Source organism: Myotis yumanensis, unplaced genomic scaffold (assembly GCF_028538775.1).
Source record: "Myotis yumanensis isolate MYYU_CA2020_CCGP unplaced genomic scaffold, mMyoYum1.0.hap1 SCAF_13, whole genome shotgun sequence".
NCBI classification, from domain to species: Eukaryota; Metazoa; Chordata; class Mammalia; order Chiroptera; family Vespertilionidae; genus Myotis; species Myotis yumanensis.
The window spans coordinates 39,851,810-39,876,961 of record NW_027223764.1 but is presented as its reverse complement, the minus strand read 5'-3'; the positions used below and the strand labels follow the sequence as shown (position 1 = coordinate 39,876,961).

The following is a 25,152-nucleotide window of genomic DNA, read 5'->3' as shown; positions in this document are numbered from 1 at the left end:
TCTCTATTTACTATATGCCACCTTTGAACAGAGGTTTATAAGTCAGAATGCTAAACTGTAATTAAAATGTGAAATAAAAGTGTTATGATCAAACATAATTTTATTTTGTCCATTTCAGACAGTATACTGAATGTACAGGTTGATTTTTTACAAATATTTATTGAGTGCCTACTATGTGCTTTTCATAGATGTTAGGGATGAGGTGATAAGGAAAAGATGTGATTTCTGCCCTTTTTAAGATTATAAACATAGAGCACTTTTATACATACAAGCAAACAAGCATTTATGACCTAGCACGATAAGTGCTAGCCTAGGGAAAATGAATGGTGCTATCAGAACACAAAGGAAGGCAAATGACTCGGAATTAAGGAGAGCTTTTATATGTAAATCTGTATACAGGTCTTTCGGATCAATTTCCTATTCGGTGTCTAATTTTCCTATTTTTACAGCATTGTTAACTGATTTTTCTCTTCAGTTATTAAATCACTGCAACTGGATTAGCAGCCATAATTTCCTCCCAAGTCTAAGTTTGACTGTAATTTGTGTGTTCCTGAACCAAACTTGGCTTCTGAATTGCTCATTTTTATTCTAACATAGTATTTCTTTCCAAAAAACATTTTCAGGAAATACAGATTACAAACACTGGTTGCTATTGCTGAAGGAAACTGCAGTTTACATTTTAAAATCTTAAGATATTTCAGATAAGAAAAAATATATATCAGCAGTCAGTGGAATGTGAATCATTTTCTACAAGAATCACTACTTTTTAAAAAAATATATATTATTGATTTTTTTACAGAGAGGAAGGGAGAGGGAATTAGAAACATTGATGAGATGAGAGAGAAGCATCGATGAGCTGCCCCCTGCACACCCCCTACTGGGGATGTGCCTGCAACCAAGGTGCATGCCCTTAACCGGAATTGAACCTGGGACCCTTCAGTCCCAGGCCGACTCTCTATTCAGTGAGCCAAACCAGCTAGGACAAGAATCACTACATTTTAGAGTCCAGTGTGATAAAAAGTTAGTGTGTGTATAGTCATGCACTGCTAAATGAATCGTTGGATGATTTTGATACTGTGTGGATATCATAGAGTGCACTTAACAAACCGAGCTGGAATAGCCTACTACGTACCTAGGCTAGATGGTATGTAGCCTATTACTCCTAGGCTGCAAGCCTGTATGTACAGCATGTTACTGTACAAAACAGCATGAGATTAAATCAAGCATGAGTGGCAATGATGCAATCAAGAGATGTGGTAAGCTTGAGATGTATAAGGCTGCTGCTGGTATGACACAGCTGGCTGTTTTACAGCCAACTTTATTTATTTATTTTTTTTTGATAGTAGGAAGACTACACTGTAAACTAATGATAAGTGTAGTATAGTAAATACATAAATCAGTGGTATAGTCATTTACTATTATTATCACCAAGTATTTCGCACTGTATGTAATTGTGTATGTAACTGGTAACACAGTAGGTTTGTTTACACCACCTGCATCATCACAAATGCATTTAGTCGCCTATGAAGGCCGCCATGTCACTGGGCAATAGGTGTTTTTTCAACTCTACTATAGTCTTATGGGACCACTGTTGTATATACAATCTGTCACTGACCGAAACATCCTTATGCAGCACATGACTGTATTTATAAACATAAATATTGGAGAGAGAAAAGCCAAGGTATTTTTTTGTGTAGTTACTGTATATCTTATCATTTTTAGTAGAATGAGTTTGACTACAAACTGTAGGGCAAGGGGCTGCAAACTTTTACTGTTAAGGATCAGCTAGTAATACTTGACAGTTTGTGAGCCTTGTGGTTTCTGTTACAACTACTCAACTCCCAGCTTTGCTGCAGACAGTATGTGTAAATGAATGCGCATAGCTGCTTTCCAATAAAACTTTATTTACAAAAACAGTCTAGTCAGGATTTGGCCCACAGGCTGTAGTATGTTGATCCCTGCTTTAAGATTAAGATTTTGATCTCCAGATATAAATAAACATCTTTGTTTTGTTTGAAAGCCAGGAATAACAATTTCACTCAATTGCTTACAAATGGGTACCTTGACCACTGATATAAATTAATCAAACTGAAAGAATGAGCTCAAAGAGCTTTTGTCAATGAACAGAAACTTTGAAAAAGAAAGCAGTGTTATTAATATGTGCTTCTTAAACTGTGTTATTTGTATCAAGAGTGTGCCACAGGATCAAGCATTGGTGGTACTTGATAACATAATTTTAAACTTATTCATAAAAGTTAAAAAGAAACATGTATATGTGTTTTATATATATATTCTAAAACAAAGTATTCTAAATACGTTGCACACATTTATATGTACAAATATTCACATATTCTCGTGTGTATATGCACATACATATGTTAAAAAATAAGGTGAGATAGTCATATAATGAGTTAAGAGTGCATATGTAGTCTGGCTGGAATGGCTCAGTTGGTTGGAGCGTCATCCCGTGCACCAAAAGGTTGCAGGTTCAATTCTTGGTCTGGGTTCATGCAGAAGGGAAATGATCAATATCTCTCTGTCTGTCTCTCTTCCTCTTTCCCCCTCACTCCCTTCCTCTCTCTAAGCATGTCCTCCAGTAAGATTTTTTTTTTTTAAAAAATAGAAGAATGCATGAGTTAATTGCTTGCTCTGTTAGCTGTATGACCTTGGTTAAGTTTCTTGAACTCTAAGCCTTAGTATATTCATCCATGTGATGATGATGATAATAGTATCTAATTCATATGGATTTAAAGATTAAACGAGACAATGCAGGTGACATCTACTTAGTAAGTGATCCGTAATGATAGCTATTACTTTATTATTGGAACATAAAATCTGAGTGGATTTTAAGGTAAAAATCTGCAATTCGGTGAAAATTTAAAGTGCCATTAGAAGCAGGAACTATATATGTATCTCTTACTCATTTTACTTGTTCTTCCATTCATCTCCTGTTTATTGAGCACCTGATTGGACACAAGCACTGTCTGATAGATTTATACCTCGACTAGATGACTCCTTTCAAACACTGCTTGGTTGGTTGTGTGTGTGTGATTTTAAAAAAAAATTACAAACTATTATTTTTATTAATTCTCCCTAGGAAATTTAGCTAGTTTAATTTATAAGTTACATCAGCTTTCTTTGTTTTTTTTTCAGTGGTCTATTTCCCCCCCCCCCCCCCCCCCCCCAAATGTGGTATCTAAGTGTCTGCATTTGGCCCTTCACTCTTTACCTCTCCCTCACCTTCTGCCACCCACAGCTTTAGTTGTCCTCTTTAAGGAAAATAGTTCTAAATTACGTGTTTGGGGCAAACCTTTCTCTTGAGCTACTTGGCAGTTTTGCCATTGTTTTAAACTAAACATAGGTTTATTACCAAATTTCTCATCCTTCCCAGGTCTCATTCCTGCCTCATCAAGATTGTTGTCTTTTCCTGACTTGTATGTATGTTGCCAGCATTTGTTTTGGAGTTGTCTTTGACTCCTCTCCTATTTTCTATAACCAGTTAGTTACCATGACCTCTGCATTCTTTCTTATTATCTAGAAACCTTGAATCTTTAATATCCTAATTCAGTTTCCTACCACTAGCCTCTGTACTCATTCTTGACTATATACCTCACTCTGCCAACAGAATAATTTGCATAAAATATCACTGATTCTATCACTTATTGACTCTAAAACCTTATATCCCTAACTATTAGCTCTCACCACAGTAATGCTCTGCAACAAAACACTGAAAGTCATTGGTATTCAGTAATAAGCATTTATTCTCATTACTACTGAAATGGCCCCTGCTTCATCCTGAAAGTTGGTAGTGGTTGGCTGACCTAGGCTATAGCCCGACTTAGTTCCAAGCTGCATATTGGGTCCAGCTCTGCTTCATGTGCCTCTCATTCTTGAACCAGCAGTTTAGCTGGAGCAGGTGTATACAAATTTTTGTCTCCTTTAGTTCATGCTATTCTCTCTGCCAAGAACCTCTTTAAACCTTTTTGAAATCCTTTCCATTCACTTCACTCGAATTTTTTTCTCTTTTTAAAGAAATATATTTTTTATTGTTGATAGTATTACAGATGTCTCCCACTTTACCTTCCTCCTCTCAGCCACTACCCACACCCCCAGATTTTTCCCCCCCGTATTGCCTGTGTCCATGGGCTTTGCATATAAATATGTAAGTACTTTTGTTTATCTCTTCTCGTCCCACTCTCTAATTTTTATTTTCAATATTGTCCTGTGTACAGACACATAGAAATACAACCAAAATAGATACCTGTACCAGTATGTCCTCCATTCTAGATTCAGCCATTGTTAACATGTTGTCACATTTGCTTTACAAATGTGTGTGTACTGTATACTTTCTTAAATCATTTAAAATTAAATCCTGATATTGCCCTTTAATATGTCAGCATTAATTTTCTTGGTCATTTCCCTACAAAAGAGTAATACTATTATTTTTCTTAAATTAACTATGATTCTATAATATCTTTCTATCTAGACATACGCAATTTTCCTCTGTTGTACCAAAAATGTTTTTTACATCACTACTTTTTATAAAACGAGAGTTCAGTTACACTTGTTTTTTGTCTTGTTAGTCTTTTTCCAATTTATGAATGTAATATATCTCATTTAAGTTCATTTTCTCACAGCAATATTTTGTAGTTTTCAGAGGTCTTCCATATTAAATTCTTTACTATTTTGTCTTTGATGCTTTTGTATTATAATTTAATTTCCCCCCCAAGTATTTGCTGCTAGTATGAAGAAATTAAGTTCAGCTTTATGTATTGACTTTATACTGTGTGACCTTGATAAACTAATTTATAAGTTTCACTAATTCTCATAGATTCATTGAGATTTCTTGTGTACAAAATTCTGTTATTTTATTAACTAAGACATTGAGTACAATGTTGAGTATAAATGGTTTCAGTGGGTATCCTTGCTTAGTTCCTAATCTTAGAAAGAAAGCATTTGATAATTTACCAATAAGTATGATGATCAAGCCCTAGCTGGTTTGGCTCAGTGGATAGAGCAGCGGTTCTCAGCCTGTGGGTCGCAACCCCTTTGGGGGTCGAACGACCCTTTCACAGGGTTTGCCTAAGACCATCGGAAAACACATATATAATTACATATTGTTTTTGTGATTAATCACTATGCTTTAATTATGTTCAATTTGTAACAATGAAAATACATCCTGCATATCAGATATTTACATTACAATTCATAACAGTAGCAAAATTACAGTTATGAAGTAGCAACGAAAATAATTTTATGGTTGGGGGTCACCACAACATGAGGAACTGTATTAAAGGGTCGCGGCATTAGGAAGGTTGACAACCACTGGGATAGAGTGTCGGCCTGCAGACTGAAGGGTCCCAGGTTTGATTCCCGCCAAGGGCACATGCCTAGGTTGCAGGCTCAATCCCCAGTAGGGGGTGTGCAGGACGCAGCCAATCAATGATTCTCTCTCATCATTGATGTTTCTATCTTCCTCTCCCTTCCTCTCTAAAATCAATAAAATATATTATTTTAAAGAAAGTATGATCAAGCTGTGGAGTGTGTGTGTGTAATGTTTTTATTGATTTCATAGAGAGAAAGGGAGAGGGAGAGAAAGATAGAAACATCGGTAATGAGAGAGAATCATTGATAGGCAGCCTCCTGCAGGCCCCCCACTGGGGATCTGAAGAACAAACAGTTTTAGCCTGCAACCCTGGTCTGACTGGGAATTGAACTGATCACCTGTTCATGGGTTGATGCTCAACCACTGACTTATACCAGCTGGTCTGTGGGGTTTTTATTTTTAAGGTAGGCTTTATCTATATGAAGAAGTTTCCGTCTATTCCTGGTTTGCTGAAAGTGTTTATAATAGGTGTACAATTTTGTTAGTTGTCATTCTCTGCAACTGTTGATTGAGATGAACAAATTTTTTTTGCCTTGACCCCCCCTTTCCTAATATTTAAAAACCCTGGGTCTGTCACGACTGGAGGCTCAACCAATGGAAGTCAGTCCTGCAGTCAGTGGTGGGTTGCCATGGTGACCCAGCACTGACTTTTGAGGGGGCTGCGAATCAGGCCCGGAGAGAGGCCTGAAGAGAGAAGCGGGGTCTGATCCATAGCCTCTGTGGCAGCTTTTGATCAGCACTAGCCTCTCTCTCCAGCAACCATGCCTCCATTTCTCTCCAGGCCTCCACCAGGGCTGCTGATCAGCCCTGCCTTTCTGATCAGGCCCCGTTGATAGGCCCAGAGATGCTGACTGGCATAGAAACTGACCAATCACAACCAAATCCAGGTGAACTGTGAGGAGCCAATGGCTACCTAAGAGGCAGAGCTTTTGACACTGACTGGCATAGAAACTGAGCAATCAGAACCAAATTGGCCAGCAAAAGGGGGCAGTTGGGGGCCATTAGGCCAGCAGGGGAGGGCAGTTGGGGGCAAGATCAGGCCGGCAGGAGAGGGCAGTTGGGGGCAGCCAGGCCAGCAGGGGAGAGCAGTCGGGGGCTGATCACGCTGGCAGGCAGAATCGGTTAGGGGCAATCAGGCAGGGAGGCAAGTGAGCGGTTAGGAGCCAGCAGTCCCGGATTGTGAGAGGGATGTCCGACTGCTGGTTTAGGCCCAGTCTCTGTGGGGTCAGGCCTAATCCGGCAGTCAGACATCCCTCGAGGGGTCCCAGATTGGAGAGGGTGTAGGCTGAGCAAGGGACACTCCCCCCCCCCCCCCCCCCGCATGAATTTTGTGCACCGGGCCTCTAGTAATGTAATAAAATGCATTGATATTTTAATATTATACCAACCTTACATTCCTGGGATAAACTCCACTTGGGCATTATATGTTATATTTTATATATACTGTTAGATTTAATTTGCTAATATTTGTTGAAGATTTTATGTCTATGTTCATAAAGGATGTTTATCTGATAATTTTTGTTTCTCATATTGCCATCAACTTTTAGTATCAAGGTTATCCTGGCTTCATAAAATGAGTTAAGGAATGATCCCTCTTTATATTTTCTGAGTTAGTTTAAGATTGGTATTTCTTTCTTAAGTGTTAGATAGTGTTAGAGTGTTTGGCTTTTGACGCAGGCTGTGAGAGAATTCACAACTGAGCGAAGAGATAGATGCAGAAAGGAAGTTTATTTCACTTTCCCAAAAGGAAAGGGCCAATGCATTGCTAAACAATACAAGGGCAAAAAACAGATGGTGGCCCCCCTTTAAGTCTTCACTATTGCTAAGCAGCAAGTAAGGGAGGAGAACCTTGGGCTGATGTTGAGCAGACTTCAGGTTGGGTTGTAATTTGTTTGTTCTTCAGGAGACAGTTTGAGCAGATATCCTAGGGAGGTATCTTATCAGCATTTTTCTCAAGCCTGTAAAACATGCTTAGAGCAAGAGCTCAAAAGAGGCCTGTTTGAAGGGAAGAAGGGATTGGAACTTTCTATTATTCCTGAGTTGTAAAAACAGCAGGAAGGAGGTGTATGCAATAGTGCAGCTTGAAAGTAGCTTATCTTGTCCTTCAGTTTGAACAGAGGGATTGTTTGAATCAGAGGAGCTAACAGTCGTAGGGTTTAATTACTAACTGCTTCTCATAAATTGTGGAAGGCTACAAGAAGGGAAAAAGAGGCTCAGTTGGATGGCATGTCATTCCATACACCATAGGGTGGCAGGTTTGATTCTGGGTTAGAGCACATGCCCAGGTTGTGGGTTTTCCTCCCAGTATGGGAGGCAACAACTGAACAATATTTCTCTCTCAGATTGACACACACACACCCCTTTCCTCTTTGTAAAATCAGTTTTAAAAAGTATATTCTCGGGTGAGGGGGAAAAATGTTAGATAAACTTAACAGTGAAACCATCTTGGTCTGGAGTTTTCTTTATGGAAATTTAAAATTTTTAGCATTAAATTTTAAAAATAAAGTGTAATTTATGTTTTGTTTCTTGAGTCAATTTCAGTAAGTTATCTATGCGGTGATGTTCCTTCTTTCATTCTTGGTAGCGATAATTTGTGGCTTCTCTCTTATATAGTTTGGCTAGAGGCTTCTCAATTTTATTGGTCTCTTTATAAAACACGTTTCCTTCACTGATTTTTCTCTAGCGTTTTTCTGTTTTCTTTCATCAATTTCTGCTCTTTATTTCCCTTCCTCTACTTGACTTTGCCTTCTTTTGATTATCTAAAAAGATGGTTCTTAAAGCAGAGGCTTAGGTCATTGACTTTTTTTAACAAGATAATTTAATGCTTGTTCTTCTCTACCAACATCCCACAAATTTTGATTTGTTGTGTTTTTATTTTTATTAAGTTCAAAATATTTTCCTATATAGTTTCTAGTTTATATACACTATTTGTGTTTTAATGGTACATTTCTCATACTGGGTGGTGGTTATATAAATATTTTTCATTTTTACTAGATTTTCAGGTACTGAATGCATATATTAGATCTTCTAAATCTATTTCCCATACACATACAATGTGCATATAGTAGGCACTCAGTAAAGTATTTTTTATAGGAAGAGAAAATTAGCTAAGAAATCTCAAGCCTTTTTCTATTAAAACATTTTTCAATCTCAGGTAGTAGTTAAGTTTAATGTTAATTATACTTTTTTTTTTGTAGGTAAATGAGAAAGCGGGGCAGATTATACAGTATGATAAATTTTATATACATGAAGTACAAGAATTGATAGACATAAGGAATGATTATATCAACTGGGTTCAACAGCAGGCCTATGGAATGGTATGTTTCCTATTTTATGATTTCATTTTTATGTATCATTTGTCCTAATATGAAAGCAATTGCTTGTTTTAGAAACACCAAAGTTTTTTTCAGAGCTTTTTTGCCGAGCTTATGATTGAAATAAAAACACATTGCAAAGGAACAGCTACATATTACGCATATTTATTTATAAATAAACATTCCACTCTTACACCAAAACCAAATCAAAGAGATAGATCATACTTTTCTAAAGAACAATGCAAAGTTGACATGGATTTATAACCCTCATTTATTTTCCATGTGATTGCCTCTTAATTTTCTAATGTTGAGAATATTAGAGTTCCTGAGACTGGAATTCTAAGAATACTAGAGGACCGTTGCACAAAATTCGTGCAAGGTGCTTGGCCCTCGCAGCCTCGGCTTCATCCGGAAGGTCGTTTGGCTGTTCAGTCTAATTAGCATATTAGCTCATTATTATATAGGATAGTATTACTGTTGTGAGATTAGAGCCTCAGAACTACCAGAGGAGAGCCCTAGGACTATTGATTCTATTTTTTATTATTTCCCCTTTTATGTGTTCAATTTTATTTCAGATTTCTTCATGTACATCCACATGTGTATATACTTCTTTCTATGTTGCTAAGTCTCTAATAACTACGACTTAATGTCCCCATTAAAATAATAGCATGGTCTTATAAAACTTGAATTTGGCATGTAAAATTTTAATATGGAAATGGGTAAGCAGCTAGATGTCAAAGTCAGGTTAGTACTCTTATTTGATAACCTTGATAGTGTACTTGAAGCCCCCTTTTCCACCCTGAAGCGGAGAACTTAAGCATTATGTATGTAGAAGGGTGAGTAGCCTTTCGTTGCTTGCTAGGCATCATATGCAAATTCCTTGTGGATAGGTGCTCTTGTCAGTTTATTCACCAGCATCTCTAATAGTGTCTGGAATATATGTCTAGTAGGCACTAAAAAAGTATTGTAGTTTTTGAATGGCAGTGTGGTCAGTCAGTGCATGCTATTTTTAGTATACTCTCATCTATAGGTATCAGGTTACTTCTAGGTACTTGGGTCTGGATTGGAAGAGATTTATTAGTCTGTTCTCCCCCATCCCAGCCTACTCCTCAAAATCACTAGGAATCTAGGTTAAATTTATAGTTATTCTATAGATTTAGGTCTACTCATTTGTTCATTCAACAAATATTTTATTGGGAATACCCTAGGTAACGGAAAATACAGTGACAAACTAGATAGTTAAGGGCCTTATCCTCATGGAATTATAATCTAGTGGACAAGATGAACAGTAAACAAAAAAAGGAAAAAAAATATTGGTTAATATGCACTTACATAGAGAATTAAAATAAGAGAATGTAATAAAGACTGTATGGTTTCATACAATTGGATAATCAGAAAAGTCCTGTCTAATGAAATCTGAGCTGTAATCTAAATGTTAAGAAACAGATGTGTAAGATCAGAGTAGAGAGAATTTCGGGGGAAATGAACATCAGTAAAGACTGTGGGTGAGAACAAGCTTGACATGTTTGAAGGATAGAAAGAGGCCAGTATGGCTAAAATAGGGGAGTCGGAAGGGTTCTGGGAAAGGGTCAGAGAAATGGACAGTGGCCAGATCATGGAGATTTTATAAATTAAGGTCAGAAACTTGGATTTTATATGAAGTGTTATGGTAAGCCATTGGAGGGTGGTAAGCAGAGGGGAATTACAGTATGATTTATATTTTTAAATCATTGTTTTGTTGGCTCTATGGAGAACGGAGTGAGGAGAATAAAGCAAAAATGAAGAGGGGAAGACTAATTAGAAGACTGTTTTAGTAGATTGGGGGAGATAAAATGATTGGTTTGACTAGGTTGTTGGTTGTTTAGATGGAAGAAGAAAGTGGACTTGAAATACCTCTCAGAGGTAAAAAGGACAAGAATTGCTGATGGATTGGAGGTGAAATGAGGAAAGGAGAGAAATCAACAAAGATTAAGGAGTGAGGTAAGGCAGGAGGAAAACTAGAAGAGAGTTGTGGAAACCAAAATTAAGTGAAGGAGAGGCTGTGTTGAATGCTGAGAAATAGGATAAAATCATCAAATTGAGCAGTGAATTTGGTTATATGAAGGTTATTGGTAATCTGGCTAATGCTAACCTAGGGTGCTGCATGGTTAAGGGAAATTTGGAGGTGAGGAATAGGGAACAACAACCATAGGCCATACTTTCAAGAAGTTCTGAATAAATATTTCCTTTTTTCCTTCCCTATTTAAATTAAATCTCTAACCTAGGCAAAGCTCTTCAAACTCTTTCTCCACAGCATCCCTGAGAATAGAGGGGGAGAAAAACTATTTCTTGAGGTTAACTTTCCCCCTGTGAGACTTGTTAGAAGTCTCATATTATCTTCGAATGAACACACATTTTGGACATAATACAGGAGTGGGCAAATGTATGTTACAGTTGTTCATGTGGAAAAATAGCTAAAAGACTCTATCTACACTATTAAAAGAGTAATATGCTAATTAGACCAGACGTCCTTCCAGACAAAGTCAGGTGCCAGGGCCAAAACAGGCATTTAGGGGCAACCAGGCCGGTGGGGGAGGACAGTTAGGGGTAACCAGGCAGGCAGGCAGAGGCAGTTAGGGGCATCAGGCAGGTAGGCATGTGAGCAGTTAGTAGCCAGCGGTTTCGCTTGTGAGAGGGATGTCCGACTGCTGGTTTAGGCCCAATCCCGACAGTCGGACATCCCCTGAGGGACCCACCCACCCCACAACCCCCACCCCTCACCCCCGTTTATGAATTTCATGCACCAGGCCTCTAGTTAACGATAATACAAAAATAAGCTCTCTTATGTACTCACAACTGTAAACCTACTTTTGCCCACCCCTGTATTTGTTACAGTGAAAAGGAGATTTAAATTGTTTAACATTGAGGAAAATTGATGATTTAGTAAATGAACTTTGTTTATTCCAAAACTTCGCATATAAGTCCTAACTTGCCACCAAGAGTACTGTAGGTCATTGAGCAACATTTAGGCCTGCGGGGATTGGGCCAAACCTTGCAGTTGGGCATCCCTCTTGCAATCTGGGACAGTGTGCCAAGCAGCACGGGGCCGGGCACCACGCTGCTCCCGCTCATCCTGACCCGCTGCGCCTACTGTTGCCACTTGGTAGTGCTGCTGCAGAGTCAGGAGAGGCACCCACCGCTGCCGCTGCGCTCACCAGCCATGAGTCCTGCTTCTGGCTGAGTGGCACTCCCCCTGTGGGAGTGCACTGACCACCAGGGGACAGCTCCTGCATTGAGCGTCTGCCCCCTGGTGGTCAGTGCGCATCAAAGCAACTGGTCAACCGGTTCTTCCGTCATAATGGTCGCTTAGGCTTTTATATATATAGATTTTTTTCATTTATTTAAATATATACAAATCCTAAACTAGTTCTAAACTTAAGCTGCTTAGCTTTTAAAAGAACTCTAAAACTATAGCAAATTTGTAAATTTTGTATAACACTACAAATTTTAAAATAAAGTTAATATTTAGCATGGAGGATGATTATGTTCTGATCAGGAATCTCAGCTTACACCAAAATATGATAAAGAAGCAGTGTAACATAAGTGCACCCAGATTCAAATTCTATCTCAGCATTTGTTGTTTATATTAAACATATATATATTATTTATATTCTTGGGGGAAATGACAGTTCTTTTTCTGTAAAGTAGGGATAATAGTGCCTACCTTTTATATTATTGAGATGATTAATTGATATGATCTATTTAAAGTGCTTAGGGCAGTTCCTGGGGCATAGTTAAGTCTTGGTAGAAGGGTGATTATTAGTATTGGCTGTCTTTTGACACATATTTTAAGTTTGGCAATAGCCTGCATTCTGAGGTATCTGATAACTGTTCTCTTGCTGCCTTTCTCTATATGAACTACAGTAAAACATTTGCTTTTAGGATATCTGATACTCATTTGGCATTCACTCATCAAACACACCATTTATGTCTGAAGTCCTATACATAGAGATCCTGTTTGGTGCCAGTGAGATTATAATCATAATCATTGTGGTAATACTGGTATCATAAATGGATTATCCTAATTTTAGATTTTTTAATCAGTTTTTTAAAAATTATTGCTATGAAAACCTAAAATTAAAAATCCTCCCGGAGTACTCACATAATATATCCCTCAGGAATCTATAAGCCCAGTTTTAGAAACATTATCCTAGAGCAGCCGTGGGCAAACTACGGCCCACGGGCCGGATCCAGCCCGTTTGAAATGAAGAAAACTAAAAAAAAAAAAAAAAAAAAAAAGACCGTACCCTTTTATGTAATGATGTTTACTTTGAATTTATATTAGTTCACACAAACACTCCATCCATGCTTTTTTTTTTTTTTTTAAATATATTTTATTGATTTTTTACAGAGAGGAAGGGAGAGGGATAGAGAGTCAGAAACATCAATGAGAGAGAAACATTGATCAGCTGCCTCCTGCACGCCCCCCAGTGGGGATGTGCCCGCAACCAAGGTACATGCCCTTGACCGGAATCGAACCTGGGACCCTTGAGTCCGCAGGCCAACGCTCCATCCACTGAGCCAAACCGGTTCGGCTCCATCCATGCTTTTGTTCCGGCCCTCCGGTCCAGTTTAAGAACCCATTGTGGCCCTCGAGACAAAAAGTTTGCCCACCCCTGTCCTAAAGAGTCATATCCTCCTGGGCCCCGGTGATGTCCTTTGACATCTGAACTTATATCTAGTATATAGGTCATAAACTACTTGTATTCTTAACAAGTTAAGAGAAATGCCAATCTAATAGGTTTGGTTTTTGTTTTTGTTTAGTTAGCAATAATTTTGTGCTAAATGGAACAGCTGTGGTTTGCCTGTATCTAAATTCCTCTTAGTATATAGCTGAGGTGATATCAAATTTAATTTCTTAGGAGCTATTTCAGTGCAACTATTTTCTGGTAAAGGAAGGCAGTTAGAGGACCACCTTCTTATTTCTTGACTTTTTCTCTTTGCTTCTCATTCTCTTCAGATCTGTTAAGATGGTTGCTGTACTTCAGAATTGCCCTCTATTACTCTGTTCTTTCAACCACATGCTTTTCCTTTATTTATAACAGTGATATTGAATAGGTGGTTGTGGCAGTTTCCACTTGTTCCTTATTTAATTTGCTTAGTGAGTTTAATATCATTACAAATCAGAATCCAGAACCCAAATCCTGGTTTGAGTTCTTCTAATCTATCTCTGGGAATAGAAGGCTGACAGTTTACATTTAAGGTCTTTGACTATGCAACTCTTAAATAGTTCATTAAGTTATATATTATGACATTTAACCTCACAGAGCATTTCTCTTTTAGAGTTCAAAACACTTTCACATTTACACATAATCTAAAGACTTTTTTTCCTGGAGCTTTTTAATAAAATTCATACTTTTGCATCACAAGTCTTAATACTGAGTCGAGCGTATGTGACCCTATAAGTAAAGTATTAAAGAATCTATCCTAAGGGTACATACATGCTATTTTGTGATGATACAGTTGTTTTCATATGTGTATTCAGATACACATATACTGTACGTGTATGTGTATATATGTGTACCATTATTGCACATGAATGATCTTAAAATAATTTTTTTGCTTCAATGTGAAAGTTTAAAATATTCTTTGATAGAACATAATTACTATATATAATAATAAAAGAGAAATGCTAATTAAACCGGACGTCCTTCCTGACGAAGCCGGGGCAGCCCGAGGGAAGCCAGCCCGGGTCCCGGGTGCTGGAGGGCAGCCAGGGGAAGGAAGGCCTACTCGTGCAAGACTTTTCGTGCATTGGGTCTCTAGTGAATTGTAAGAAATATATGTGTATAAATTTTATACACATCACTTTACCTTGTTCTAAACACTGCTGGGAAATTATTTACCTTTATTATATTTGTCTTTATGCCATAGTCTATCAGGTATACACGTCTCTAATTCTTAACCATTAGAACCTAATTCTGTGAAATTCTTTGCTTTCCTTTTAATATGCTTTTGTAGTGGTGAGACCCCTAACTACACCTCATCTCCTTCCATCTTCCCATCCTTTTTCTCTTTACATGTTTCATGAAGTTTTTTTTGTTTTTTTATCCTCACCCGAGGATATGGTTTTTTATTGATGTTTTTAGAGAGAGAGAGAGAGGAAGGGAGAGAGAAACATAATGTGAGAGAGACATCAACTGGTTGTCTCTTGCACGAGCCCCCACCAGAGCCTGTGATTGAACCTACAACCCAGCTATGTGAATGGAACCTGTGACCCTTCAGTGCGAGGGCCAATGCTCTAACCATTGACAACACTGACCAAGGTCATCCTTACGTTTTAAGCATTAAATTTTTTTAATGTTTGAGCTTTTGTCTAAGATACTATACCCGTAATTGAAGTTTCTAATAATGATTTTAATCTGGTTGTCCTTTCAATGCCTACCAGGTAAACCATTTTGCTTGGTATCTAATATTCTTCTTTTCTCAAGTTTTCCACTTGTCTCATTATTTTTCATATTCTTCCCAATTCACATCTCTCTTCACAATCAAACTTAAGTTTTGCCAGGTAGAGAAACTGAGCCCTAAAATTAATTCTTTAAGACCAAGTTAGGCTAGGATTAGTTTCCCTGCTCTACCTAAATTCTGCAAGTAGGGTGCTTAGTTGCTGAAACAAAATTTTATTATATTCAAGCCTCAATAATATTATGATCACAAGGTACCTGAAACAAAAGTGTTACATTTATAATATAAAAGGTACATGTGGAAAGGGTAAGTTTTGTTGTAGATGTATTTTGGTCTACATTAATTCAATATTCTTCTGTAGCAAAATATATGAAATGCTACTTTGAATAGAAATAGTTAAATTTGGACACTAACATTGCTTTTTCCTCATTGTTACATTCTGCATGGCTGTCTTAGGATGTCAACCATGGATTAACTGAGGTAAGTTTGGTGTAATAGTCTCATGTTCAGAGTAAAATAGACTCTGCTTTGTCTTAAGTGGTAGAGAGCCAAAAGTTTCTCGTGTGTGTGACTTTAAAATATATATGCATATTTATAAAAATGAATTTAGAAATTATCCCGTATAGGATTTCAGAAGAATTTTATAAAGAAAATTAAACCCTATTTTCAATTTAACCTTACACCTGTATGATTCCTTTAAACAATATCTGCTTAAAATTAGTTCCTATTTTTGTTGCCTTCCAGCATAAAATTTAATGTGTCCTCAGAATGTAAAAAACAAACTTAAAATTTGACATATGCCTACACAATAAGTAGAAAATATTTTATATTAGAGATGTAAAATGATCTTCAATTTTTAAACTAATAATTGATGCTAGAAATGGTCATAAAATTAAATAAACTTTCAGCATGGTCATCTTCCTCACTTTGTTTTACATAATCAGCAATTCTAGACCTACCTTTTTAACACTTGGAAATGTTACAGAACTTCCTTTATACTTTTGTTACAGGCTAGGTTTTGTTTTGTTTTGCTTTGCTTTGCGTTTTTTCCACTTGAACCAATGAAGCATTTAGATCAGGGGTCCTCAAACTACGGCCCGCGGGCCACATGCAGATACAAATATTGTATTTGTTCCCTTTTTTTTTTTTTTCTTCAAAATAAGATATGTGCAGTGTGCATAGGAGTTTGTTCATAGGTTTTTTTTTTAAACTATAGTCCGGCCCTCCAGCGGTCTGAAGGACAGTGAACTGGCCCCCTTTTTAAAAAGTTTGAGGACCCCTGATTTAGAGTTAGTTTTAAGTTATATGCCTAACATCGTTTCCTTCCTCATTCTTAAATAGAAGTAGCACATAAAATTATCAAATTAAAGTTGTGGAACCAAAGGGAGAAGACTTTAGAAATCATCTCAGTCCTCGGGAGTTTCAAAGTAGTAAAATGACTTTCCACCAGTAATAGTTAGTGACACAAATACAGGAAAGAGGTGAAAATTATCATATGAAAAATAGTGAAGCCCTGACCAGCGTGGCTCAGTGGTTAGAGCGTCGGCCCATGCACTGGAAGGGTCTTGTGTTTGATTCTTGGTCAAGGGCACTTACCTGGGTTGCAGGTTCAATCCTTGTGTGGGAGGCAACTAATCAGTGTCTCTCTCTCACAATGTTTCTCTCTCTCCCTACCCCCTTCCTACTCTTAAAAATCAATGGGAAAAATAGCCTCATGTTAGGATTAACAACAACAAAAATAGTGAAGAGTAATTTACTGTAAAGTTAATATAATTCAGGTTTTGTCTTACATGTTGAGAACAAAGCGTTGATATTCTGTACTGGATTATTTTGGTTTTCGTGGCCGTAGTTAAGAGAGCATTAGACAAATTGAAATTTAAAAGAAGGCAGTTATGGAGAAGACTTTCAGAATGGCTGAAAAATCTGGGACTATTTAGTGTGGGGGAAAAAAGACAGGGAGGAGAAGATGAGGATTTGAAATATATAAACCATATGTACTTCCCTGCAGAGTCAAAATGAAGACTAAAATACAAAACAAAGTGATGCACAGTGATATGTAGAAGTGCAAATTCAGACTAACATAAAGAACTTTCTAAGCACTTAAAAAGAATTGGGCTGTTTCATGGTGTATTAAGTTTTCATTAGAAGCCTTATAGCAGGGGCTCTGTGTGAGGACTGGCACAAAAACATTGCTTTGTCCAGTAAATAGCAGGAATACATCCTCCTCCAACTTCAATAATCTGTGAATAGATCAGTCCTCCCAATTTTAAAGATTGGCAGAGCATAATAATACCAGCGCTTATTATGTATGTTAAACGAAAGAACAGATTGTTAGACTCGTTAATGGTGGCACCCTAATGGCGTGCAGGAAATATCTTTTAAATGAGTAAACAAGCAGATTGCTTTATGGTTGGCCTCAGTTCCTAGAGTAGCCCTAGCTTTTGTGAACTAAGTGCTGTATTTAACTTGAGGGTTTCTAATTTTAGAATAAATTTGCAATCTACTTCACTGAAACTTGGAGTTAATATGTTAAGCAAAAGGTACTTGGAATTTATGGTTTTGTGGACTCTCAAGAATAATCCCTCCTAACATTGGGAATTGGGTTCATCAGTAAAAATTCTATACAGGCATACCTCGTTTTATTGCACTTTATTGTGCTTCACATGTTGTGGGGGTTTTTTACAAATTGAAAGCAACACCAGCAAAACGATTGACTTGCTTTTTCGTGATACTCACTTTATTTCAGTGGTCTGGAACTGAACCTGCAGTATTTCCGAGGTATTATGCCTCTATTGGGAAATAAGCAACATGTTTTATTTATGATTCCTAAACAACACACAATGAATAAACAAAGAATGTGATCAACTTTATTAGAAGTGACGGTACCTACAAGAAATATAATCACAAACTAATTTGTACTAATAAGTTAATTTTTTTTCCAGTTGGCAGATATCCCTGTTACAATCTGCACATATCCATTTGTATTTGATGCCCAAGCAAAAACTACTCTGCTACAAACAGATGCAGTTTTACAGATGCAGGTAAAATATTTTATAATATGTACTAATCTGATTTCAGAGTGGTTTTTGGATTTTTATGAAGTTTTTAAAAAGTAAATATTTGAAACTTGCTTATAATCATCTTTGGGGATATTTTGTGCCTGTGTGTTCTGTCTTTTGCAGAGTGCCTTTTGTACTGATAAAGAGCACTGTTGCATGTGACATGTATGTTCTTATGAGGGCTACTTATATGTATTTAAATGAAAATAGAATAATTTAGTCTTTATCATAATATATCTAAAAAATGGTATAATCCTCTTTCATTACAGAAATATGCAATCTTTATAAATAATTTTACTAGTTTACTTAATAAGCTAATTTGCTTCAAGTCTTGCTTCATTTTGTGTCCCCTATTTACATACTTGGTAAAAGATAGAGGTGAGGAGAGGTGAAATGATGTTAAAGTAGAATGCATTTGATCACTTGTTAGGAGGAGGAGAAATCTCCTTGAAGAAAGTTTTATTTTAAAAAATTCTCTAAATTTGGTTGTCTCCTTCTCCCTCTCCTTTCTCCCCCAACTCCCTGTGTTTTATGTTAAGCATTCTTTTATTTATAATGAGGATTTTTTAAAACTAGTTTACATATAACTTTGAAGGGCTACAGTAGGTTTGCTTTATCATTTGAACCTGTAAATAAAGGTTTTGAGTTTTTTTCCTCTCTGGTATAGAATAGCTAACTGTAGAGACTGAGGACTAAGAAAAGAATGAGAAGAAATCTTAGGCATTTAATATTCTAAAAATGTTTTAAAAAATTAACCCCTTATCCCAATGTTGATTGCTATTTTCATTCCTTTAAAATTAATGCACTTGGTATTCTAAATCCCTCCGGATATTTAAATAATAGATACTAGGGGGAATTTTAGAGATGTGCTTATTTCCTTTTTCATCAATAGAAAAAAAGAAGTGTTTTGTAGGATTCTAATACTAACAGCTGTTTGGCAGCTATTAAATCAATAAGTCACATGGTGCATTTAGTATAGGATATTCCATTTTAAAAAATTTATCTTTATTGAAAGTATCATAGATATCATGCCCCAACCCCACATTGATCCCCCTCCATCCTGCCCTCAAGCCAAGAACCTGGAAAACCATAGGAAAAGAACAAAGTCTTTAAATGATAAAGCCAAATGCTTACTTTGCGAGCTCATAGGGTGATCACTCTGCTAGATGAATTTCTATAATACTTCCTTAGCCAGGCTATTTCTTACTTTCTTTAGAGGTTTGTAGTTGTTTTTTACCTTACTCTACATTCCAGTTCTCTTTTGAGAAATAATAGTGTTCAGATTTATCATATTACAGTTCTATGCTTACTTAATAGTATCATTAGTTAATATAAAAATTTCAAAAGGATACTCTTTATGCTCAAATCACAGTTTAATAAGCTCATACTATACTAGATAGTGTGTTGGGTGCTATATGAATTGAGTAGTATAGGAGGTGTTATAGGGATTATAGGATATCTAATTAATAGGTAGAGGTTGCTTTATGTAGTCACAGTAGCTTCTTTGTAGCATTGCTATTAAACTTTTCATCTTTTGTTTTCTAGATGGCTATTGACCAGGCCCACAGACAGAATGTCTCCTCTCTTTTTCTCCCAGTGATTGAGTCTGTGAACCCCTGCTTAATTCTAGTAGTACGTAGAGAAAATATCGTAGGAGATGCAATGGAAGTCCTTAGGAAAACAAAGAATATAGACTACAAAAAGCCGCTCAAGGTAATTTGACTTTTTCCATTATAATAACTGGGACTTATATTTAAAAAAATGTGTTTAACGTTTTCCTATTTATTTTTAGTATGTCTTTGAAACTTAATAAAATTACATACTTAAAAAATTTTTCAACTACTAATTGCTGAGCGTTTTTTTGTAATCAATAACATGTTATAAGGTCTCCAGAATATACTTTCATTTCTTTACATTCAGTATTTGCATTGTGGTATCTTAGGTTATATTTGTTGGAGAAGATGCTGTTGATGCAGGAGGGGTACGCAAAGAATTTTTCTTGCTCATCATGAGGGAATTATTGGATCCTAAATATGGCATGTTTAGGTATTATGAAGATTCCAGACTCATTTGGTTTTCTGATAAGGTAAAAGGCTCACCCATCTAAGTTACTTCTGTGTTTATACTTATGTGTGTATACCTATATGTATTAAATTAACTTAGTAGTAATAAGAGTTATTACTGCATTCTTAACATTTGACCCAGAAATCGACTTTATTGCCATTTGAAAAGTCAACACACATTAATGCTTATCACACATTTCAAATTAGCAAAATAAATTGTCAGTCTGAAAATGATATTGACTATTCTTTCTTCTGATTTATATTTGAGGATTGAATAATAATTACCAGATTAACTTTTCATCTGGAAAAAATTAATTTATCGTTAGGAATCATTGATTTCTCTACCTTTATCATTTAGAGCAGAGGTAAACTACTCAGCAAACTATAGTCTGAGCTAAGTTCCTCCCAGCACATGTTTTTGTAAGTAAAGTCGTGCTCATTCATTTATCTATTATCATGGCTGCTTTCTAGCAAGGTCCCTAATTTTCAGTATCATTAATATTAAAAAATATATACTAAAACAAGTCATTTTTAACTCAGACAGAAATGTGTGTTTGTGTGTATATAGATGAAAATGTAGAAAGATAGGCAGTTTCCTGGACTACAAATGGCAGTACAAACTGGAACAGATGTAGAGACAAACATTTTGGCAGTAAGCTTAACTACCTTTTCACTTTGTAATTTTTTCTTACAAAGCAGAATTCCTCCTAAAGAAATATTCCAAACTATGGACCAAAATATATGCAAAAAAGATAGATGCCTGTCATATTTTTAATATTACTAGCTAGTTAGAATAACTAACATTTACTGAGCCTTTACTATGTGCTTCAGGAACTGCACTAAAAGCATTTTATATACATTATCCCATTTAACCGTCACAACCACCATGTGAGATAAATGCTATTTTTGTCTTTGAAACTCCTGAAGCTAGATGGAGAATGAACCATATCTGGAGCCCCAGATCTACTTTTTAAAACTCTCTTCTCTTAACTCTCATGCTCACAGACTTTTCTGTGACCATATATCACTTCTCTAAAGATTGGGAGAGAGGTAGAATAAGCATTGTTTTCAGTGCTTTAATATAAATTTCCAATTACAGAAAAATAGCTAATTTAGCAAAGCATGGTACTTTTATATCATGTAATGTGCTGCCATTAAAAATCGTGTTCTGAAGAATATTTGATGACATAATTAAATACTTGTGTTGCAATTAGAAAATGAGCAAAACTTAAATGTTTTTCTGAATATTTTTCTGAATTTACAGTAGATGAAAATACATAAGTATTTTTAAATAGCTTCTGAGTAGTTTTTATGTTTTTTTTATTTTCTATATTGTGAATGTGTATAATTTTTTAAATTCAAAAAAAGTTTGTCATCATTTATTAATTTAAAATTTAATATGAAAATGTTTATATTTCTGGCGGGAAATGCCAGTTGAGAAATTATATGTGTAATCTGATCGCAGCTAGATTTTAATTTTGTCTTAGAGAATATATTGAATGGAAATGTGCAAAAGAATGCAAACAGTCATTTATCCCAGGGAGATAGGAATGAGAATGAACTTTTTTCTTGTTACTCATTACTTTTTTCTATATCTTTGAAATTTTCTACTATTAAGTATTTGTTTTTGTAATCAGAAAATATTTATTACTCTTTTAACTTGGAGAACAAGTCTTTACTTTTTTCCTTATTTTTAGACATTTGAAGACAGTGATTTGTTCCATTTGATTGGTGTTATCTGTGGATTAGCTATTTATAATTTTACTATTGTGGACCTACATTTTCCTTTGGCTTTATATAAGAAATTGCTGAAAAAGAAGCCATCCCTGGATGATTTGAAAGAACTAATGCCTGATGTTGGGAGGTTAGTTGTAAAAAGTGGCAGGGGTGGGGCTTAGGAAATAGGGAATGTATAGAAAATTTTCCTTTTAGGAATGATTGTGTTTTGTTATTCTTGTTGAATTTTCAAAATAAACAAAAACTGCTTTAATAAAAGCTGTTACTTTGATCCAACATTTTCTACTGAAAGACTTAACAAGTATAAAGCCATTTGCTAAATTTTTACTGGCTTAACAATACTTTGTGAATATCAAATAATAAATTTAGGAAGGTGTTACCTTAGAATAGTTAAATGATTTACTTGGACTTTTACTTCTGATCACCTTCATGCCCAGCTAGAATTTGTAAAGTTTCTTTTTATTTATTACATAAAATGGAATGAAAATTGTATATAAATAAGGACACGTATTGAAAATAGGTGAGTACCTTTGTATTCCAAGGAAGAGATAAAAATTAAAATGTAATTATTTTTCTTCAACAATGTTTATTTTTGCTATTGTACAGCCACCATTCTGAAGCAAATATAAAAGTACAAATTACTAAAAAGATTTTATCAAAAATGAATGAGAATTATATATTTACTCATAAGCAAAATTCTCAAAATATGCAATAATGTTTTGCCTAAAAGGAACATTTTTTGTTTTGCAGAAGCATGCAACAATTACTGGATTATCCAGAAGATGATGTCGAGGAAACATTTTGTCTTAATTTTACGGTAAGATGGAAAAATATAGGGTAGGCTGATTATTCATCATCCCTTTTATTTGACAGCTGTGCCTTATGGTGTTTCTTTATTTTGATTGATGAAATTCTTAACCCTTTAGCTAACATTTATTGAGCATTAACTATATGCTCGTCCTAGAACATGCATTATTTCATTTAATCCTTGTAACAATCCTATTAGATTGGTGGTATTATCCTTATTTTACAGATGAAGAAAACTGAAAAATATCATTACATGTTAGAGATAGTATTTATATCCAGCTCTTTGATTTCAAAGCCTACATGCTTTATCATTATGCTAAAGATCTTTACAAATACAAGGTGTCCTCTTTATTCAAATGCTCATTTTTGAGTCTGCAATTACAAAAGTGTTTAGAGAAGTGAAAATTATTGTACCATGAGATATTCATTATCGAACTTACCACTTAAAAGGTTAACCCTTTGCACTCTGCTGTCCCCTCTCAGGGGACATTGGAATTCTAGCATATCACTCGGATGTCCCCTCTCAGGGGACATTGCAGTTTATTAGTGATTACGGGGATTTGAGTTATTTCAACGCAACTTTTTGAGACATGCATGTTTCCCTGAAGTTTTATCTTGAAATGGCACAAGAAATTAAATCAAAATATCGTAAAATTACTAAGATATATACAAGAAATGTCAGCGGGTTTTGTGTCGGATTAAACAATAAACTACATATTCCCGATGTGGGACAAAGAAAACGGGACTGCATTGTGTGTTCTAACAGGAAAACACCTGGTGGCAGGCGTCAAACCACTTATTACTGTCAAACATGCACTAATCAGCCTGCAATGCATATTGGGGAGTGTTACAAAACTTATCATACTGTACAAAATTATAAACAATAAAATATTGTTTTTTTTGCAAATATACATTCCTCGATGTCACCCAATTCATATAAGTCCAATATCATTATAATATGTTACTTGGTTCCAAAATTATACTAAATAATACGAGGGTCTATAAATGCACGTTTCCGCCGCAAAGTAGCGTCGAGTAGCTGGTAGCCAATGTCCAGAATGGTTCGGAGTGCAAAGGGTTAATTTCCACCCAACACATTCCTTCACACTAACATTCATCCTTACGCATTTTGTCTTACTGTTGGTTGACATACATAATAGAAATACAAATACATTGGAATGTTATTTGGAAAATGAAACTGCAAATCACGTGAAAGAGGCATAATTGTGTTAATTTAGCAAAAGAGATGTTGAGTAACTCATCCAGTAACATGCAGAACCATTGACAAATGAGGATCTGGCAAAAGTAGACTAGTTGATAATTAAGGAAGAGAAAATCACTAAAGATGATGAGACACTTCAGAAGGGAATGATTTGAATATTATAAATTAGTCTCTTGGAAAAGGGTAAAACCTTTAGTTTTCTTTCTTTTTAAAAACCTTATTTGTATATTTGTTTTCCTCCCAGTCTTCATTGTGATCTTATGGTCAAAGCTGGTAAAATATGTTCTGCTCACAAAATTTGCCCTAAAAATTGTGCCCTCTCTGAAAATAATATATCCATTCTTTATTTTAAGAATTGGCTCATGGTACATTTCTAAGCAAATTGGTAGATATATGGTGAAATCAATTTATTTCAATAATTGTTTTTATCAGGAAAATCCTCCTTGGACTTTTTTTGTAACTATGACATTTGATTCCCCTTTTCATTTATTTCACTTATAAGCATATCAGTTGTCTTCGAATCTTTATTGGTCATCTCAAGTGACTTAAACATTGGGTTCCACATAATTTGATTTCTAATTTATTAGTCACTAAGTTTATGAATGCTTAGTATATTCAAGAACTATGGTAATTCAAATATTCCCACTACCATTTCTTTCCTAGAGATTTTTAATGGCTCTTAGTTGCTTACAGACCAAGAGCTTTAGAGCGGGCTTCAAAGACATTTGTGATCTGGATTTCTAACTCTCATTGTACTCTTCCACCCAGGTCTGTCATGCTGCAGTTTTCTTTTCACACACCCTGCCATCTTGTTTTTTAAGTGCCATACATTTTTCAGAACTTGATATCTACTTTCATTTCTGTCCCTTTATTCAATCTGTGTGCTCAGTCAGATATCGAACCCCCTCCCAGTTTTTCAGAGCCCTACTCATTCTTCTAAGTGCTTTTAAATGACATTTCTTCCTCAAGGTCTTTCATACTTCTCCAAATAGAAGTAAGTTCTTTCGTCTGTCGACTGATAGCATTTTGTTCATGTCTTTATTATAGCATTTATTTTATTATAATGCGTTGTTTACATGTCACATTTCTCCTCCTTTACTAGGTAGTAAACTCCAGAGCA

General features: G+C 35.7%; 1 protein-coding gene across 6 annotated transcripts in view; it reads left to right on the top strand.

The window, feature by feature from the left end:
* HERC4 (HECT and RLD domain containing E3 ubiquitin protein ligase 4) overlaps positions 1-25,152 on the top strand; it is a 104,257-nt gene that overhangs the window by 67,493 nt on the left and 11,612 nt on the right. For 4 of the 6 annotated variants that reach the window (XM_070432850.1, XM_070432848.1, XM_070432849.1 and 1 more), the window contains 7 exons: positions 8,584-8,703; positions 15,601-15,624; positions 18,087-18,185; positions 19,749-19,916; positions 20,146-20,289; positions 21,964-22,130; positions 22,754-22,820. In XM_070432850.1, coding sequence (XP_070288951.1) covers positions 8,584-8,703; positions 15,601-15,624; positions 18,087-18,185; positions 19,749-19,916; positions 20,146-20,289; positions 21,964-22,130; positions 22,754-22,820 — 789 coding nt within the window. The remainder of the gene's footprint in view (positions 1-8,583; positions 8,704-15,600; positions 15,625-18,086; positions 18,186-19,748; positions 19,917-20,145; positions 20,290-21,963; positions 22,131-22,753; positions 22,821-25,152) is intronic. The other 2 variants (XM_070432852.1, XM_070432851.1) reach the window with 2 other exon arrangements.